This window comes from Lineus longissimus, chromosome 4 (genome assembly GCF_910592395.1).
Source record: "Lineus longissimus chromosome 4, tnLinLong1.2, whole genome shotgun sequence".
Classification (NCBI taxonomy): Eukaryota; Metazoa; Nemertea; class Pilidiophora; order Heteronemertea; family Lineidae; genus Lineus; species Lineus longissimus.
The window spans coordinates 22057898-22079460 of record NC_088311.1 but is presented as its reverse complement, the minus strand read 5'-3'; the positions used below and the strand labels follow the sequence as shown (position 1 = coordinate 22079460).

Here is a 21563-nt window from a genome sequence, read left to right as displayed (position 1 = left end):
AATGCTTCATTCAGGTCACATTTATTAGTACAAATATAGGTGTTCTCAAGTTTCAAAGAATACTCAATCAATGGAACGACAGGCCAGATACAGGGGAGTTACTTGATGATGCGCATATTGTTGATGATTTCATGAAGTGACCAATCAGCAAAATTTCATTTTTTTTAGAAAACTCTACTCTAAGATTACGTATAGATTGAATGACTCTGTGCATTACATATGAAAGAGTATAATGGCACAAAATGCATGAATAGAGGGTAAAGCGAAATGACATTGGCTTTGAACATCACCATGATAATTGGTGTGAAAGTAGACATGACTAGTACATCTCAGATGGCGCTGTTATCTCCATTTCAGAAAAATCGCAGACTGGTCACTTTGTGAAATCATCGACGATTATAAACCAGAAACAAAATCTGGAAATTTTGTTTTACAGCTGCTGATCCCACACTGATTCTTAAGGAGTGTAACACAAACCTGTGTTTTGATATAATAATACTTCCATATATATCAGTGAATTCTCCCAATTTTAGCTTTGCACACCAGAGGTTAATAAAATAATGATGAGACTTATATAGAGCTAAATCCAACTGGTTTCAGTCGCTCAGAGCGCTTCACATTATTACCCCTAGCTATTGGCCATTCAAGCTTTATTTTTTGGGAGTATTACAGATCCGAGCAGACGTTATACAGCGCTCGGCACTAACATCTCTGCCAGCTAGGTACCCATTTACTCTTAGGTGGAGAGAAGCAAGTAGGGTTAAGTGCCTTGCTCAAGGAAACAAAGACGAAACAGCAGTGACCCTTCTGATAATCGAACCCACGACCTCCAGATTACGAGCCCGGTGCTCTAGCCACTGATCTCCCTAAATGTTGCACCTAACTATTATGTGATCAGTCATGAAACAAGCAAAATACCAGAAAATAGTGTTTGTTCAAGCAAGTACTTCCAATCCCGCTCAGCAGGACCAGGTCTGGTCAAGTGCATTTCAAATTCTAAAAATACACCACCAGTAACAAAATCCACATTCCTCATCAGAAATACCTTATAAATGACTTATTGGCAGCCTGCAAATCAGTTATGTCTGCCTTTGATAAAGATAGTAAAGTATATATTATGGCCTACATCAGGTACTGATCCTAGCAGGGGCAGTCATGGCCCGAGTTCCCTAATTTCAGCAAACCTTTGAAAATGACAATAAAATATCCTTGAATTCGAACATGATGAAAGTGAAGGCCCTGTCCCCCTCTTACCTTGAGTCTTTGATCCGCCTCTGAACATGTAGGCCTACAGGACCTGGATGTCGCACTTATGGTGATAAGGAGTCTGCCTGACCAATTGATCTCAAGCCCCAAGCAGGCAGGCTACAGGTTCTTTCCAATAATTTCAAGATAACAAGTTCAAAATTTTACAGTTTACCGTGTATATTTTCACCAGAAAATGTATTTGTCTGATGAGAAACTTGGTTTGTTTAGCTGGCTTTTACACACCAGACGGAAGTCTATCAACACATACTTAAAATATTAGTAAAATTTTCAATTGCGAGAACATGATACGAATAAAACCTGGATACTATTTACAGTGAACTTAAAAAGTAACAGAAACATTTTTCAATAAAAACAAAGAAATACATGTACGATGAACTGAATCACTGTCAAATTATCCTCAGGCATGCCATTATTGAGGCGGTACATTATTTTTCTCTGAACTGAACTCCCCAGTTTTTATAATTGGTGCATCACAAATTACATCAGAAGAACATAAAGTTAGACCTTGACAGGAATCACCTTTTATTTATGCATTTATTCATACATTCATTCATTTATATATATAATCACAGATATAAGGAGAATAAACAATGTGTAAACAAAGAATTTCACAAACACTATGCCTTTCATGTTATACCCAGTTCGAGCAATACTTCATTCACTTATTATTGATAACCTCGTTCCTGAAAATACCAGTTGCAAGTGGCTGCTATTTCTTACACCGCACAACCCCCCCTCGAATCCATCTTCAGAGTTCAGAACACAACACTGACTGCCCATACCTATAACAACTTTGTACATAAACCTACAAGTATATACAAACACAAAAATACTGAGTATTCTAAAATGCAACATAAGTTTGAAGAGCCTACTGGAAATTTACTGACTATCAATCCCAAAATAGGCACACACAGGCACTAGATCTTTTCAACCAGGAGAAAAAGTTGCATGGAAATTACTCTGAGCGGGGGGAAGGGGATATATCTGCCCGATATTCTGAAGACCCCATCCTGATTCCTGACAGATTATTTAGGCAAACCCCCACACAGTCCATGATATCCAGGCCATTATTGGTCTATCCCGAAAAAAAACACCCATATAAATCAAGGATTACATAAACCATACACACAACCGATCACTTTGGATCTTTTGAATTGTGCTATGAATAGGCAGAGGCTGCCCAGTCAGGATGCTCATTACTACACGACAGAGTTGAACTCAACATCACCAGTGAAACAATACTTGGTTTTCATTTGCAGACACTTTTAAATAAATCATAATCAATCGATGTGAGAAAAAGAAACACACCAAAGTTTTCTAGCCATGTGCCGTTCCATTGGCAGCTCTTCCCTGCCGTCTGCTGAAAAGGCACCTTGAAATTTGACATCACAGTGACATCTACCACGTCAGAAAACCTGCTCTGTTATCAAGAATCCACAACCGAACAATCTCTTCGACATGAGGCTGCTACAGAGCCACAAGGCATGCACAGAATAGAGGCCATGCAGATGACGTCATCAAAGGGATGCGGGGAAAGCAGAAGCCACCTCGAACACCCGAGCAATCAAATGTATGGCAACTCTATTGGAATCAACTGAAAAACCTAGTACACCCTTGAACGGGTAACTGATAATACCATTTACAATCAGTTAAGTTTCCAGCAACTTTTTGATAACCGTTTTCTTACGACAGTAATCACGAGTTGCCATAGGTTTGATTGCTTGTGTGCAGAGGGAATGCAGCTGGTTTGAGCCTTGTCATCAAATGTCATAAATGCAGATGATATATATTGGGTCAGACAAAGTTTTAGTGTTACCTTGGTGTTAGACTTTCATTGAAACTATGAAATGTTTATGAATAGTCGCGTCACAGAATCATGCCAATCTGAACATTTTTGAAAAGTTTTCTGCACCCAAGGCTACCAACAATCCCTAAAGGATCCAACAAGTCAGATGGAAGGGCAACTAGGCAAACCTTGGGCTAAGACTAACACCAAGCTAAGACTTTGACTTGGCCTCACCCTACAGATCCTGACAGATGAAGCATGCAGGCAGGGCAGAGCACAGCGGCACAGGTCCGGTCTCTCTTGGTGGCGGTGGTGGCATAGCGTCGGTCTTGACGCGGGATTATCATGCGGTTAGTATTCAAGGTAGTCGCTGCAAGAGAGAATGAATCCGTCAACTATGAAATCATAACAAGACAGGGAAAGAGGGAAATGGGAAAATGGGCTGTACAGTATGAAGAAATCTTGTTCGTTATTGTAAGTATCGCAATGCTTGAATATACTTCTAAGCAAACTATACGCTCTTATCAAAATATCTTTCACATCAGGGTCATCCATTTTGATTTTGTCCCAGAAAAATTTATTTTTTCCATTTCCATTTTTGTACCCAGAAAACGAGTTTGCTCCAAAACAAATTCACAGAGATGACAATGGTTTCACTGTCAGCGCACCAGGACAAATTTTGCTGCCAACTTGGCAAAAACTCAAATGAAGTTTAAAATGTGACTGCACCCAACCATAGAAATGTGGCTTGGAGAACACTGCATATAGCATTCCAAGCTTCCAGCAGCAGGTCTGAGTACAACGGAGTAAACTTGAATGCATCAAGACGCTATAATAGGCAACTAAAAAGATTTGTGCAGACACACATTTATGATGTGCATACCTAACGAAGATCGAAGATGTATCTAAAGATTAACTGAAAACAAGTGTGCTACCTATTCCTTAGCCTTGGGAATAGGTAGCATGAAATAGCTTGGCTGTTGTAACCGCTTAGCAAACTGAAGTCCAGCAAAACAGCAAAGTAATCAATAGCTCAGCTCTGGCAGTGACAAAATTCATTGAAACTTCTCAGTTTAATTTCTCAAGCACAGTGGCACAAGATCATGGAACCAGTATAACATCGTCTAAGGCTGGGTTTACATATAGAGCTATGGCATACGAACATACTTGCAAGCACTGGTTTCATGATCATGAACCATTTGTGAAGCTACTGCTTGCCAGCGTACATGTACATCTGTATACCGCATAGCTCTAGCTAGCTAAACCTGGCCTAATTGACATGACTGTGCATGCACCTCTAGATAACTCCAGCCTTGTGGATATTAACAGTGTCCGCAGAGCAACACAAGAAACGATTCTGAAAACTAGAACATAGCTGCAAAGAAGTTTGGAAGCATCTTTTCTTACAATAAGCGACCATTATAAACATACAATAAAGTCTGGTATTCCTTTTGAGTTGGTCATGCAAACAAAATAGATTTGGAGCGCATATTGTCAAAAAAATTGAAATGATTCATGGATGGTGCTTCATAAGGTGCCCAGCAAACAAGCGATTTACATCGCAGTGACCTACCATCATGATTGCATGTGACAGAAATTGCTTGTTTGCAGTGGTCGTTGCAGATGACTGCAACAAGGATTAGCGATCGACGCGACCTGGGATAAATATCAAACCCAGCGCTTACCGGTTTTAACGGCAGACAAAATATCTTTTCGCAGCAGCGCTGATAGGTCACAGCTACTTTAAATGCTTGTTTGCTAGGTGCTTAAGATCAACAAAACTTCTAAGAGTAAGACAGCAGGGAAATGTTCAAAGTCAAGTGTAGGATAGGTTTAAACAGAGTGTTTCATAAAGACTGCATAAACCAACCTCCCAGTGATTATTCAAGTTATATCGAATTTCAGAATATCGGATCCACGCCTCTCTGATTACCATCACGACCTGGCAAATTGGGACCTGATGTTACCCACTGCACTGCTTTCTAAACTTGGAACAGAAGCTCGAGTAGAGTTTCGGAACAGACCTTTTAAGGTGCACAGAGCCACTAGCAGCTGATGTTTTACTCAGAGAGACCGAAAACTGGGTAATCAAGCCATGCAGTGTTTTTGGGACACCCTGTGATCGAGCATGTCAAAATCAATACGAACATGATTCTTCCTTGAGTTGATGGAAGAAATGAAGAGAAATAACAAACCATGTAAGAATCAGTTTAGGAAAATTAAAGTTTTGAATCTGAGCAAATTTTGAAACTGTTTTAGGGTTACCAGCGTATTTCAAAATCTTACTCTACAAATGTAGTACAGACACTCATAAGCTCCATCTAAGAGGTGATGGAACATATCATATCCAGAGCTTAGCTCTCAACTTAATATTTTCAAACTCAAAACAACTCAAAACATAACACAACTGTCACAATTTTCACATCTGGACTTACTCATTGTTACACAATTACTGTTCCTGGATTTTGTAATCTATCGCTAGAACTAGAGTAGATAGAATGGTCTCGGGTTAGTTCAACTCACAGCGGCATATGTTCGTATTTGAGTATGGATTTTAAAACGACAGAAAATTAAAACGCTCAAATCTAGTTTGTTTGCATGACCTAAATTATCAAAATGAGACGCCATCACAACGCAAGAGAACACTGCCCCGCCTTCTTTTGCTTACTTTAGTTTCACCAGTCATGTCAGGAGTTCCTTGTTACAAAAGGACTATATACATGTATGCTTATAGCATTAAAACCACACACCGACAACCTCAGCAAAGAAATGTTGAACTAACATGGCAATGTGTTGTTAAAACCCCAAAACAGATTTTAAAATTGGAGGTTTCAAGCCAGTTAAGAAGATCAACAATCCTGACAAAAAAACAATTTACAAAATTATGCAATACAACTTACAAATTACATACATTTCTCTAGCACCTTCTAACTAATTTCAATTCAATACGTGTAATGTTTATCGAAACAATTCAACATCTTTTTAAAAACGATATCGTACCACTTCAAGACTGATGAGACTGTGTTTTTTTCCTGACAGAGATAGTAAGGAAGAATAATTCATGATTCGGAATCTGGCAGACACCAAAAAAACTATTTAGTTAAATGCAATTTGGAGCACCACAGGTCTCCAGGAGACAAACAATGATAATTTATTCACCTTGATGAGGTATTAGCACCAGGGAGGGTTTGCAGGCGGCGGTTCTGGGCCTGACGTTGACGCGCCAGGAATGACTGACCGGCACCGCTGTTGGATAACCGATCCTCAGCAGCTTTTCTGTGCATCTGCATACCCTGAAATTGAATAAAAACAACATAAACATGTGCCGACCATTGAATTGTCAATATGATATACAATCCATAGACATATGAGCTTTCACATGATAAGATTTTCCAATACAATTGATCCACATTTGAGTTGTATGTTATTCGTGTTGTGTCCTTAACTATCATAATGATGATAGATGTGACTCGCACTGTCTCCATGTTTCTTTCAGCTTAGAGGCCTGGCATTGGAACATTTGTCAGTGATGTCAGAAGGAAGTTAGGATAGCGAAGGAGGCTTATGTTACACAGACAGAGTTTTCCCACTATCTACATGTATTTAGTTGTTTGATTGACATTTCGAAGCTGGACACCCATATGGTAGATAACTATCTGTGATTCAGGAAAGCAAGAGACTAAATCCAGAGCAATCTAATACACATGATATATTAGTTGGAGGCATGCACAATATGACTTTGTCCAGAAGTCTTAACTCAGTTGAAAATATTCTAATACATGTACGATTGTTTAATTTTTTCTGCCTCACTGCGATGATTTCCACCTGGCAAAAGGTATACCTGACAAGTCAAAATTGCTATTGTGTGTTTCAGAGCCCTTCAAAGACAGGTGTGGGTCACAGAATGCTTGAAATCACTATCACTTTCAAAAACTGTCTCTCATAGAAACACACGTTTCTCTGGTAAGGAAACTCTAGCATGTGCCAGTGTTTTGATGTGCTTTCTCTAAGAATGATGGGAATAGGACTAGTTTTCCTCACAATCACTCAGTTTTTTTAGAGCTGACTACGGCACACAACTTACCAAATTGTACCAAGCAGAGACTATTAACTTTTCCTCTTGATCACGTATTGTCTTTGCTCTATCATGATCTCTCTGCAAGAGGAATAAAGAGGTCAGAACTTTTCATGCTGTGCAGGGGGACTAGCATGTTATCAATATCAAGCTGTAATGGCATAGACTAAACACCAAATGTATTATGTTTGAAACAGATCTAAGAAACTTCATCTAACCGAAACGACAGAACACTTCCACCCAGCACCAGTTGAAAAGGAAATATAGCAGTTATGTCACGAGTTTAGAAATGGTTAGCTGTATGTACAAATGTGTTAAATTTACGAAGAATAGCGCTCTACATTCGTGACGAAACAATCAGAGGTGACCAGGATCTAAAATTTCTGCATTGTGTGTCATAGACGTAGCATCAGTTTTGTTCGAATTTTGATGTCGGCCATCATGACATATTTTCTGTGCAATGTTCAGCCTGAGTGTGGAGCGGTATTTGTATGTACATTTGTATGAATGTCACCTACCTCTAGATGTTCAATGAGCCTATCTTTATCCTGAAGTTGGTTTCTGAGGGCCTGCACTTCAGGGGCAGCACCAGGGTTTTGTTTAGGATCTAACGTCCTTATCACCTGAAACCCAAAGAGTATACAATGAAGTCTCCTATTTTCCAGGTACTAGTGAGTTCTGACCAACTTAAAAGTTGTAAGGTCAAACACCTGAGACTTGAAAAAACACTGTGTAGTCAAACGCCTGTAGCAAATACCTCCCAACTTTTACCAACACTAGAGGAATACTTTGTAATAAGTTAGGGTGACAATAAGGATTCATACTTACACTCTTTGCTTTCTCGAGGTATTTCTTATACCTCTCCTCCATCGCCTTCATCTCATCCTCCTTCTTCAACAACTTATCTTCCAGCTGCGTCGCCTTCTCCACGCTTTTCACACACCGAGATTCCAACTCCTCACTCTCTCCCCGCCGACGCTGTAACTCCCCGTCTAACTCCTTTGTCTTCTTGATTTGTTCGTTCAGTTTCTTCCTGACCTCACTCTGGTCGCCACTTGTGGTTGTCTGTTTCTCTTCCATGTCTTCAACCTGAGCCTCAAGCTCCAGGATTCTTTGGTTGGCGATTCTGAAGGACGAGATTTAAAATGATTGATGAGGAGGAGCCTCATAGCCTTAATTGTTCACACTGCTCGCCTCCAAGCAATAGGGCATGCGCTCCATTCTGGGGAGAACCCAGGATTGTATAGGAGCCTCATAGCCTAGTGGTTCACACTGCTCGCTACCAAGCAATAGGGCATGCGCTCCATTCTGGGGAGAACCCAGGATTGTATAGGAGCCTCATAGCCTAGTGGTTCACACTGCTCGCTACCAAGCAATAGGGCATGCGCTCCATTCTGGGGAGAACCCAGGATTGTATAGGAGCCTCATAGCCTAGTGGTTCACACTGCTCGCTACCAAGCAATAGGGCATGCGCTCCATTCTGGGGAGAACCCAGGATTGTATAGGAGCCTCATAGCCTAATGGTTCACACTGCTCGCTACCAAGTAATAGGGCATGCGCTCCATTCTGGGGAGAACCCAGGATTGTATAGGAGCCTCATAGCCTAATGGTTCACACTGCTCGCTACCAAGTAATAGGGCATGCGCTCCATTCTGGGGAGAACCCAGGATTGTATAGGAGCCTCATAGCCTCATAGCCTAGTGGTTCACACTGCTCGCTACCAAGCAATAGGGCATGCGCTCCATTCTGGGGAGAACCCAGGATTGTATAGGAGCCTCATAGCCTAGTGGTTCACACTGCTCGCTACCAAGCAATAGGGCATGCGCTCCATTCTGGGGTAACCCAGGATTGTATAGGAGCCTCATAGCCTCGTGGTTCACACTGCTCGCTACCAAGCAATAGTGCATGCGCTCCATTCTGGGGAGAACCCAGGATTGTATAGGAGCCTCATAGCCTAGTGGTTCACACTACTCGCTACCTAGCAATAGGGCATGCGCTCCATTCTGGGGAGAACCCAGGATTGTATTGGAGCCTCACAGCCTAGTGGTTCACACTGCTCGCTACCAAGCAATAGGGCATGCGCTCCATTCTGGGGAGAACCCAGGATTGTATAGGAGCCTCATAGCCTATAGGTTCACACTGCTTGCTTCCAAGCAATAGGGCATGTGCTCCATTCTGGGGAGAACCCAGGATTGTATAGGAGCCTCATAGCCTAGTGGTTCACACTGCTCGCTACCAAGCAATAGGGCATGCGCTCCATTCTGGGGAGAACACAGGATTGTATAGGAGCCTCATAGCCTAGTGGTTAACAATGCTTGCTACAATGAAGTAAGGCTAAGTTCCATCCCATGATTGTATTTCTGGATGAACCGGCATGGCTTTCAAGGAACTAAATTTATCAGCTCTTCACAACCAGTTATTAGATAAGGGTTTGTTTGATGAGACCAAAAAGCCCCTACCTATTCTCCGACTCTAGCTCACTCTTCCTGGCATTGGAGTCATCCAGTAAACTTTTCAGCATCTGCGAGTCCTCATTATCTGTATCACTGTTTGTCATCTGTGCCTTAAACATTTTGTTCTCGTGCTGCAATCGGATTAATCTCTCTCGGATTTCTGGCGGGATCGACATCATTTCCATGTTTGGTGACATTGATAGATTTGCCAGGTCTTCGGAGCTGTCTCTATTACCTGAGGAAAAGAGATGTGGCAACGTAAGTATCACATTGTTGTTGTTGTTGTTGTTGCAAAGAGGAAGAAAGACTTTTCAACTGGAACCGATTGAAAAAATGACTCAAATGACTCAATATGCCTACCTTGTAATTGTGTACATGTGAGTTCTTCATTTGTTTCCTTTAATGAGTCTCTCTCTGCCACCAACCTCTGCAAGACAGAAGAAAATTATCGACTTCAAACAAAATTTAAACGTCCTAAGTTTTCAGCAGAGAAATTAAAGACGGCTATTGACTTGTGACAATATCTGAAATTTCGACAAGATATTCTAAATGCCGAATAAAACTTCTTTTTTGTTGTGTGTGTGTGGGAGGGGGAGGGGGGCTGCACTCTGGCACTGCCCTCATCAACAGTTATAATTCACCTTTCCATTTTCAAAGCAACTGATCCACTTCTTGTGATTTTTCGAACAAAATCATCAATTTAAAAAAAAAATCTTATTCGATAAATTTCTAACCACCATGGTATTTTGCGTAAAATGGTGGTATCTTTGCCTACCTCTCGTTCCCGTTGCAACGACGTAATCTTCTCCTGAAGTCGTTTATTTTCAAACTCTGACTTGTCGGCCCGCTTCGTCTCCTCTGATGATTTTGTCTGCAGCTCCTGTACTTGTTTCTTGTAGATGTCAACCTGGGCCTTCCAGCTCCCACCTTTACGCACGTCCTGTAGATACATAGAGAAGTTAGCTGAAGCAAGGACAAAAGATCTGACGCAGATCTAACATTTCCAAGCGGAGAATCTCGACCTTCCCCAAATTTAAGAAATACCATAAGTCATTTCAATGAGATATAAAGTGAGGTTCCATGTATCTGGTGCCTATGCCAATGTACGTGATGTGATGCCCTGTCCGATGTCGTCCCGTCATTTCATCCTTCATGCCTCTGACAGCAGGTCACCCTCTCAAACAGGGACTGTGATTTTGGTCCCCGAGGCCTAGTTTTCTCCATTTCTGCTGTCAAATAAAGCCCTTTTTTGAAGGAGGAAAACAGATACCCTCCATAAATTGGAAATGTTTCATCCCAGTGATTCATAGCACCTACCTCCTCTAATTCCATATTTTGTTGCATATATGATGTATTTTTGTCTTCAAGAATTTTAAGCTGCCTTCGAAGATCACCCATTTCCTCTGAAATACAAAATCCAAGTATCGTAGACAAACATATTCAGTCAGAACAACCAATTCAATTTGCTATTTTGGAGATGAGAAAGAGCAAAGATCACTCAACATTCAATAGAGGACTTGAGAAATCAAATCATTATTGGATCACCATTTGGCCACAGCAAAAAAAGCTTCTAATGCAGGGCTTTTCAACTTCTCCTCAACTTGGCTCTTTGCTGAAGGTCTCAGATGCAAAGATAAGGCTGAGAAAATAGTTCACTGCAGTACTATATGAGCAGGAAACTAACATATTACGCAGACTCTTGCCATACTACATGTACACCAGCAGCACTCTCATTACTCTAACATGTCTTATTGAGAAACTTTCTTTTTTCATATGACTTACCTAATTTCTTTTTATACGTGTCTATTGTGGCTTCATACTTCGCCTGAAGATGAGAACATTTCAGAAATAGTTATTAATGGAAAATTCTGATACTACTCAACTTACACAATTTTTCATTAAGTGACTTTTGATGTTTGTCAAGACCTGTCTTTAGTTATCAATAAAGGGCACCAAGGGAAAATTTACGACTGTAAGATCATGATTTTGACCAGATCTTGATAATCCAGATGACGTCAGCAACATCGATGATCAGCAAAGATCAGATCCCCTCACGCTGTCAAAGACTGCAGACTATCACAGTCTATCACATGACTGCATCGGGAACGACTGAGATTCTAACCCAGGACCTCGGAGATGACAGGTGCTGATATATCCACTGCACCACTCCGACATCCCAAGCCCAATCTGATGAACCTGAATGGATCGCAGGATTATCCTTATCATTATGAGCACAGTCGAAGATGCTTACCACTTTGTCTGAATGATGTTTGAGTACATCAACCTCATCCTTCAAGGCCCTGGCCTCCTCAGTCACTATATTCATTTCATCACACTTCAGTTGTAATTCTACAATTTCTTTTTCCTGAACCTCGACTTTTACCTGGTAGTCATCACGTGCTGTAGGAGAGAGAGGACAACATTTCATTTATGATCTGACAAAACTATGGTTGCACTGTAGGCTTCCCTCTAATCTCATTAATATCAAAATCAAATCAGGGGATGTGGAATATGAGAGTCAACTTTCTTTAATGAAGGATTCATCCATACTTTTGTATGGTGGCTGTTATCCATCTATACTCCTGGGAAAATCATAGACGAGAGCCATGGAGGATCAGACGCCTTGCTCAAGGACAGATAAAACAGCTGCGATCTCACCGAGAGCTGAACCCACAACCTCCTGCTTATGACCCATGCTCTTATCACTATGACACGGATACCTTGTCTCACAAGTACTTACCTACTTCTATCCGATACATCTCCTCCTGAAGTTTTTCGACTTGACTTTGAAGCTGTTGATATCGTCGCCCAGAAGGCGTGCTGAAGAATAATTTTGAAAATGTCATTTCTCAAATTCGAATAATAAACCAACGTCGGCTGTCGTGTTGGATTTTGGTCTGCATATTCAGACTACCCAAGCAGCGGTCTTGATTCGACAACCAAGGAATGCCACCTTGGGATTAATTCCTTGATTTTACAAGACAATGCAGCAACATATCAGAGCTACTCCCCTCACAATCACAGAAAAGCTTTGTCCAGATTAAAAACGCTGTAAAGTAATCAAAGTGAATAGGCATGCCCTAACCTTGGATCTTCCATACTTTCCGACTGGTTGGCCCTCTCCTGTAACTTCTTGTTCTCGTCCTGCAGGCTGACCTTCTCTTCCTGCAGGCACGCCACCTGAAGGTCAAGCTCGTGACAACGCTGCCCAATCTCCTCCTTCTGGCGAACGACCGTGTTTAACTCCTCTATCGTCCGTTTCAGCTGATCGCCCAAATCTGTCGAGATGCCTTCTCCCGAGTTGTAAGCGGGAGACTCCTTGGTCATCAGCTGCAACCAAAATGGTGTAACTTAAAATCTGAAAATGCATTTCATAACAGTACTAATTTTTTTAAACAGATTAGACTTATTGGTTTGTAGATTGAAAGACCCTCCTTCCCTAAGGCTAACACAGCTTACCTCCTGAATAGCATTCATGACGACATGTTGAACCGTCTCCTCCATGGCCATGATGTTCTGAATGTACTCTTGTTTATGGCTGCAGTTGACAGCACATCCCAGAATCAGCTGCAGCAATCGACCAAGCTCGCTATAATCTTTATGTTCACCTGAAAGTGGATAACAATGCTGTAGAAAACCACTTGCTATTCAATAAAGGGCAAACCCATAATAATAATGACTGGTGTCTTATCACTCTTTTCGGTACTCCACACGGTGTCACAGAAACAAAGATGGAACAGATTTTGAAAATGTCTAGACTCCCAATGCATTTTTAAGGTTTTTACATGTTCTAGCATCATAACTTTTTTGCATAGCGAGGACATAAAACTAATCGGGGACACATTTTCACCAAAAAAACCCAGTAACTTCTGATATGATTCATAATTATTAAGGGAGACATAGGTATCTTTTAATTTGGTAATCCAGTAGGGGTGCCTTCCAAGATATTTTCACCAATGGTGAACACGCAGAACACTGTATGCTATCTTCAATTTCTCACATAATTCAATAAAATTCTGAAAAAGGATTTGGAGCGACCATGACTTTCAAAATACCAACCTATGGCATTGACATCTGGCATATGGAAATTATTGATGTGTTGTCCGAGAATATCTGAATAGTAGTCTAAAATGCCTTTCAATATCTTCTTCAAATTGCTGACTTTCAAGCGCCAGTTATTGCCAGCATCTGTTTTGATTTTTGACATCCAGCTTTGATCGAAAAAGTCTGGAGCTCTGAAAGTAAAAAGGTATTGAAAATGTAATGTAAAACCTCAGAATTTGCATGGGTGGAACTTTAGTGGCGTTTTTTCCAAACTACTGGTCTACACAATGCACAAACTAGGTCAGGTAATTTAAATTTTTTCAACTCCACAAATGTAGGCATATCATGATATAATTACTACATGCAATGTTTACATGCCACATCAGAACATAACATTGCATACATGTAGGCATATACATAGGCCTATTCTCTTCTCATCAGTTCAACAGGAAACATGAAGTTTGTCCTTCACAAGTTCCCACCCTATTTAATTAAAAGGGTCAATGCGTGCAACTGCAACCATCAAATTACCATGCTAAGTCACTCGGTTATGTTTTATCGTGCTTAAGTCTGAGAGGCCTACTTCATAATTCTTGAGTTTGCTTACATTTGATTTAAAACCTGTGCCATGGCCACCCCATCTGAGATGTCTTCAATAGTCGAGTTTGGGGCTTCCACTGAGAAGGTTTTAAGCTGGAAAGAGAAAGGTGCAGAAATACTTAGTGGGGTGTCATTCTACCATCCCCCAGTAGCTCCAAGTATGCAGTACATAACTTAAAACAGGATGACCCAGTACAAATGTAGTTTATCACCAGTTGTTGCAAAGGAGAAGAGGACATAATATTCTCTAACCTAAATCAAGCAAACTGCTCATCAAGAATATCAACAAAATCAGCCCAGGGTCAGAACAACATGCAAACAAAGCGAATCGTGAAAAACCAACAAATTAGATTTCCCATTAAACCGAGGGGCACCAATTTAATCTGTGGTATGGTTTATTTGGTGTTAACCCAATTTGTGTCCAGAGGAGATCAAGACAAAAGACAAAATGCACCACCTGGCAGGCCTATTTAGTACACCACAATAACCATCAATGAAAGAGATTCAGCTCGGCTATTGTAACAACAACATGCTTTAGCATATCCTCAACAAGTCCAAAGACAACCCCAATAATGAGAGGCGCGAAGTAAAGATTGGTGTTTGCATTCAATACATTGGATTTTTTCAGTTGAAAGGTTGTTGTCGCTTTTCAAAAGAAAAAGATTATATCTTCAGTCTGGTACTGGTAGTGGTAAATTGATGCCCAACAGACAAAATAATTTCGATTTTCTTGCATGATCTTTATGAGATGGTAATGATCAAATGTATTGTTTCTGACTACAGTTTTTGCCAACATGCACACGTACCACTACCATAGGAAGGCAACTGGCTAGCACATTTTAAAGAATTGTACTAAAAACTAATCCGGCAAGAGCAGACACTATCAATATCATCTGCAGATGGCGTTTGCGCAGTTTTTGACGATCCTCGACTCAACGTCAAGGGGATGATGATTTGACTGATCCTCTCTGCACGTCATCAGAGCTAGCTGAGGCTGACCAGTGTCGTGAGGGCGATGTACTTCGAATGGAAGACGACGACAGATGCCAATATGCCAAGCCCCAGCACATAAGGGAGTAAATGGATACCCATGTTTGATATGTTTACATTACTGTTCATGCATGTGATAGTGCCGTGGGACCGTACAGTGGCCCGTACAAAACATAGTGCATTGGCTGTGCATTGCTGACAGTGTATTGGTAGCTAATTTGACAAGGTAGCAGATCCAAAAACGATCGCTACATTTCAATGGGAAATCGGGAATTTTACATTGAAAATTAACCTTACCCAAGTAACCAGGCTTTCACACAACACCTCTTTGTCCATCCTGGAAGAAAATGAAGCTGAACTATCGAGATTTTGACACAAATTTGAGACAGAAAATTGGCAACCCTCCTCAAAAATTTAGCGATATGTTACATCTTCGCTTGGCTTCGATGTATGGACATCGATGTCAAAGCGCTTCTCCAGGTGACGCCACCATTAGTTTATAACGCGGGAAATGGGAACTGAGGTATAAATTCACAGGTTTTCATGCCCCCTCCGTAGGATTTGTTACTTTTAAAGAAGGGGTCCTGGGGGGTTCAATGTGAACTCAAGTTAATCGATGTTGTCATCTGAGGGATATGGATTCATACTGGTGATATACCATTCAATGGTAACTCAAGTTAATGTGATCATCTGAGGGATGTGGATTCATACTGGTGATAAACCATTCAATGTGAACTCAAGTTAATGTGATCATCTGAGGGATGTGGATTCATACTGGTGATAAACCATTCAATGTGAACTCAAGTTAATGTGATAATCTGAGGGATGTGGATTCATACTGGTGATACACCATTCAATGTGAACTCAAGTTAATGTGATAATCTGAGGGATTTGGATTCATACTGGTGATAAACCATTCAATGGGAACTCAAGTTAATGAATAATGTGGTCATCTGAGGGATATGGATTCATACTAGAGATAAACCATTCAGTGTGATCGCAAATGATTTCAGCAATCAGAGGATTAATGGATTCATGCTAGAGTTAAACTATTCAATGTGAACTCTGGTGTATCTTCAATATCAATTCATCCCCGAGATGACCACATTAACTTGAGTTTGCGCATCCGTGTTTCCCGCGTTAAGAATTTATGAACTATTGGTAGCGTCACCTGTGATCACTAGGAGAACTCCAACATCCGTCGATGTGTGGATTGAGGATGTAACAAGTCGCCATGTTTATGTCCTCAAAACACTATCTAAACACACGTATTATCAGCGAACTTTGATAGCATAATGACGAATCCAGTGACGGGTAGTCTAGTTGAGGGCATCGCTGATGATTTAATCGTTGGTGCATTACTTTTTGTGGTGTTACTTGCCATTTTCATAGTGTTTATTGTGAACGTACAAGGGTGAGTTTTCACTTTTTTGTCCCTTCTGTGTAGGCCTACGTCCAGGGTATGTAGATGTACACTGTTATGTACATTGCATGCATGTTCTTTGGCCAGAGGTTCCTCTCCTCAAACTCATGGATTGAGGAAATCAGTGCATTATTCTGATCATGACATGCAAAGTGATACATTTGGGGCCATTCCTCATGTTTTTTTCTTTGTTGTCCCTATATTAGGTTTGTTTTGGCTTTGCATGACCTCCTTGGCTTTGCTCTGACTAGTCATAGTCATAGTGTGATGATGTCTTTTTGCTGTATTTGGCATAGGCTTACAAAAAGTCAGAAATGAGATGACACTGTTGTGTTTCTCACTGTTAGTGTCACAGTGTATACTGTATCATCACCCCTGTTTAGTGTATACCAAACATGAACATGTGTGCTATGCATCATCATTTAAACAAATAGGGTGCTGATGTGTCTAAACTGTGGAGTGCCAACTCATCATTTAGCCTGTTGTGAGTCAATTTGCTAGTCTTGACTCCTTCTTTCAAACAACATCATTGAGAAATTCATTGTTCAGAAGCAAATTTCAAAGATCAGAACAATTTGGGATTATCTACTGCAAGTATTCAATAACCTGTTCATTTTTACTGTAAAATGGGGAAAATACTACTCTCAAGACTTCTCAGATGGTGAGTAAAGTTCGATAAAATGAATGTCTTATTCTCTATTAGTGCTTCTTCATGTAGAAGTAGTCGCAGAGTTGGGCAGTTGTTTTCAAGTGTTGGAAAGGTGGTTTAAAAGTTCACCAATGATTCATAAATTAACCTTCAAAGGATCAACAAGCCAAAGGTAATACGCTTACCCTTTAGAGAGTAGGGCATGAAAAACACGTTGATACTTGCATAGAGAAGTCGACCAATCGGATATTTCCATGGTTTGGCACCCATGGTGTATACATGTACATTTTGTAATAAAACTCCACAAATCGTTATCACTTTGATGACTTCACTATTTCATTTCAGCCACAGAAGTCGTCAGCAGCGTCAGATCCATCCTGAGAGTGAGGCGAGTGTGAATACAACCAGGCAGCGACTTGAACAGCGGAATTTAATGTCCCGTAATGTTCGGAACCCTGGGGAATCTTCCACCTGTCCAGTATGCCTCGGCGACACATCTTATGCAGTAGAGACAAATTGTGGACATGTGTTTTGTGGTACGGTATTCTGCCTTTTAAAAAGTTACGAGCCGATAAGTTAAGTTGTAGTTGACATTGCTGGTCAAGCCATCAAGAGCATCTGGATTCCCATCTGAAAGGGTGCGACATAAACTATACACTGGACACTGTAAAGGAGTATTGGAAGGAGAATTTGTCATTATTCTATCTTATATACCTTTCGATTTCCATTACAGGTAGCTGTATAACAACCTACTGGCATTATGGATCGTGGCTTGGTGCTATTCGCTGCCCAGTTTGTCGGCAGCAGGTCAATATACTGCTGTTCAACTTCACGGAGCAGGAAGCACGAACAGTCACGAATGAGAGGGGTGAAATAGTTCAAGAAATTAATAATTATAACCGGAGATTTTCTGGGGAACCCAGGCCTGTAAGTACCAATCATTGAGCCATGGGATAGCTCTATCTTGGATACAATTCCTTCTGGTTCGCAATCTCACAATTCAGAGCACCAAATTACGATCTTTGTGTAGTTTGCTGACTGTGGTATACTGTGTTCATCATCTTGACCCCCAAGGTCTTAAGATCGCTATGTTACTCGTACAATGTGGATCCCAATAGTGGTGATGCAAATGCATCAGAGTCAGGGTTAACGTTCATATTCTTTAATAAACATTGTTACTAGACTTAATGCTTTTGGTTCTCCATTTTCAGTGGATGGACTACATCCGAGATCTCCCCACCCTTCTCCGATATGCTGGCAGCGAGTTTTTCACTTGGAACGGTCTGGTCTGGGTATTCCACGCTCGTATCCTCATCTGCTGCCTGGCTGCTCTTCTTTATTTCATCATACCATTTGACATTATACCTGAAGGTGCTTTCGGACTAATCGGCTTTTTCGATGACATGTTTATAGTATTTATGCTGGCGATTTACATTACAATTATATACCGGCGACTTGTCGAGGCGAGAGCGAACAATATCAATGCTGCTAACAATGTCCGAGTAGGATGAAGAACACCCCACCAAGGACTGTTCAGACAGAAATACTGGCTATCATTGCTCATTACTTTATCCAACTTATATCAGTTTGTGTTTGTGTTTCTCTGTTTCCTCTTTTTGTTTGGGAAACACTTGAAAACAAATACATTTCCTCTGTTGTGAAATCAATGGAATGCCTCAATCAGTTACGGGGTACACTGGAACATGAATACAGACATATCTTAAGTATTTTTTAGAAAGCCAGGTCATGATATCGTTTTGGTTATTGTGTTGGAAATGCCGGAACACGCCCAGATTTGTTTCCGTGTCCCCTAAGGTTAAATCACTTTAGCATCAGTCAGTTGTACTGGAACATGAAAACTAACATATCCCTGGAATTGAGGACAGTTTTTCCCATATGTTTTTTAAAAGCCAGGACGTGGTGTCTTCTTGAGGATAAAAGACTTTATTCTTCGTGTGAGAAATACTGGAAAAGAATACATTTCTCAGTGTGTTATCTGTTGTGAAGCCAGTATTTGAAGATTTTGAATATCTTTGACGTGATGGATTTCGACCGGACTAGGTCTCCGTATCTGTCCCACTTAAAAGGGGATTTCGCCCCACCAGCACTTCAGGCACTTGCCCAGGAAAATGTACCTTGTTATAATTTTTTGTTTAATTGTGCGGCCTGGTGAACATGTGGGCAATAGGGGTACATTCAGAAACTTGCACATAGCTTAATGTTTCTGGAAGGGCATTTTACAAGGATGTCTTGCTGATATGAAATTCGCTTTAAGTTGAAGTCTGCAAAGAGAAGAAAGATGATTTATTTATTGATTCCGTTTCTGTTGTCCTGTTTTTATGAAATGTGTCAATTAATTAGTCTGTTATCCGTGTTGCCAAACTTTGTGTCATGTTTTAATTTATATTTGATTTAAGACCAAAGCCATTGCCAATGAGATTGGTGACTAGACATGAATTTTGAGATTTCTGTGTTGTGGGCATTGGCAGAAGTAAATTTTTTTGGCACTGATGAATAAATTTCTCGTGGAAGCACCTACCGAATTCACTATGCATACTGATCCAATAGCCTCTGGTTCTTGTTTTTGTCTCGTTGCTACATGTACTGAAAGTCTTTCAAAGACTGTGCTACACATTTATATCATGTACAGATATTTTTCGTATGAAAATAATAATGTTTTGTAGATGTTTCAACAAAATATTGTAAGGACAGCTATTAAAATTTAATGAATATTCAAGGGTTTTTTGTGTAGCTGATTATTACAGGCTATTTCCTGCCTGTGTGATTAAAGCAAATCATTTTCTCTGTTCTTTTGCTCTTATAATTATTCATTTGCTCTGCACTTGGAGATTTTATTCATCGGGGAGTGTTTGTCCTCCAAGGTGGCAGGATGGTTTTCTTGTAGTAGTTTACTCTATATTCAATGAGAGAAAAAAACAGATGAGCACATTGTCCATGGACCATTCCATCTGTTCTAGTGTTGAATACATGTACATGTATGCATAAAAATTTACATTGTATATGAATATAATGACTTGATGAACATTGATGTCTCTTCAAAGTGAAAATCCTTTCTCAAGACAACCATCCCAAACACACCTGATGACACTGCTACCCTGCGTGGAATGAGAAATATTCATACCATTATTGTGACAACATTTACCGGCTCTGATAGACTAAAAGCCCACCTCAAGAGGATGAACATGGCCAAGTTTGGAAGGTGCCAGTGCAACATATCTGATCAGACAACAGAGCATGTGCTTAAGACTGCCAACTCTGGGACACCGAGAGATTGGCCACATGGTCATATAACACGGTGCATCATTGGAGACTTAAGCTCTGGGGTAGAGGAAGTAACAAGAGACGACAGCCAGGTTTATAAGAGATATAGGCCTGGTTGTGTAGTATAGTAATAACAAAAAACCTGCCGTCATGTGAAATGAACAACAGTCAACACAAAAACAAAAATCCTATTCTATTATCAATGACACAACCGCATCTCATACCATAGCTGGGACAAAAATGATGTGTACCCAGTAAAAAATGATCATGGCCCTATGTTGTATATCTGCTAGGACTGTGTGTTCTTTAGAAATAAAGTCTGCCAAAGGCCCTAACCTGACCCTTTTCCTTGGATTGAGCTAACTTCTCTCTGACATGCATAAGCTGGACGTTATTCGGGTACATGCATTATAATCTGACTTGGTCCAAGCCAGCATCTCACAATTTTCTGGAAGACATTCACAGCCTTGTCTCTCCCACAGCAGTTATCTGGACCTGCTGTCTTGGACTGACCTAACATCTCACTGTGCTCTAGAGGATATGCACACCAGGGCCTACTGCCTTAGGCTGAGCCACCATCTCACCATGCTGGTGAAGACAGGTACAATGTACTTGGCCGTCAACGAAAAAAATCTTGGATTCGCCAGCGTGAAATCAGAATTGTAACAGCTACTGTCAATGATCAGCTTGGTTGTGACAGTGTCTAGGACGAGTGAAGTATCTTGGACATTGTAGCAGCTACTGTCATCAGATTGGTTGTGACATTGTCTCTACAGGGAGACATACAAGACATGCCTTCCCAAATCAAATACAATGTAGTTGCTTGATGTGAATTTAAGCAGTTTTTGTAAATCGCTCGCTGATAAATGATCAATCTCGTGTCGATAATAAAAACGAAGAAAATATTATCCTTCATTAGAATATTGATTGCAGTGTAAATTGATACAACAGGTAGTAGCACAGACGTTTGGCCAACAAAAGGGCTTGCCCGG

General features: G+C 40.6%; 2 protein-coding genes across 3 annotated transcripts; one reads left to right on the top strand and one right to left on the bottom strand.

Moving 5' to 3' along the window:
- Window positions 1–5: 5 nt before the first annotated feature.
- On the bottom strand, window positions 6–15642 carry LOC135486713 (protein Hook homolog 3-like). The gene is made up of 17 exons (XM_064769772.1): window positions 15515–15642; window positions 14235–14320; window positions 13643–13818; window positions 13043–13191; window positions 12669–12913; window positions 12324–12403; window positions 11835–11983; window positions 11366–11408; window positions 10901–10986; window positions 10359–10523; window positions 9944–10010; window positions 9590–9818; window positions 7959–8256; window positions 7649–7753; window positions 7140–7211; window positions 6215–6348; window positions 6–3425 (listed from the first exon to the last, which is right to left on the bottom strand). The coding sequence occupies exons 1-17, from the start codon at window positions 15551–15553 to the stop codon at window positions 3407–3409; spliced, it is 2142 nt and encodes a 713-aa protein (XP_064625842.1). The 5' UTR covers window positions 15554–15642; the 3' UTR covers window positions 6–3406.
- A 791-nt stretch (window positions 15643–16433) lies between these two features.
- LOC135487157 (E3 ubiquitin-protein ligase RNF170-like) lies at window positions 16434–20094 on the top strand. Of its 2 annotated transcripts, none has more exons than XM_064770594.1 (4): window positions 16434–16631; window positions 17641–17825; window positions 18023–18216; window positions 18501–20094. In XM_064770594.1, the coding sequence occupies exons 1-4, from the start codon at window positions 16513–16515 to the stop codon at window positions 18798–18800; spliced, it is 798 nt and encodes a 265-aa protein (XP_064626664.1). In that variant the 5' UTR covers window positions 16434–16512; the 3' UTR covers window positions 18801–20094. The 2 variants fall into 2 exon arrangements, with proteins under 2 accessions (XP_064626664.1, XP_064626663.1); XM_064770593.1 differs by having other exon boundaries at window positions 17635–17825.
- The last annotated feature ends 1469 nt before the right edge of the window (window positions 20095–21563 follow it).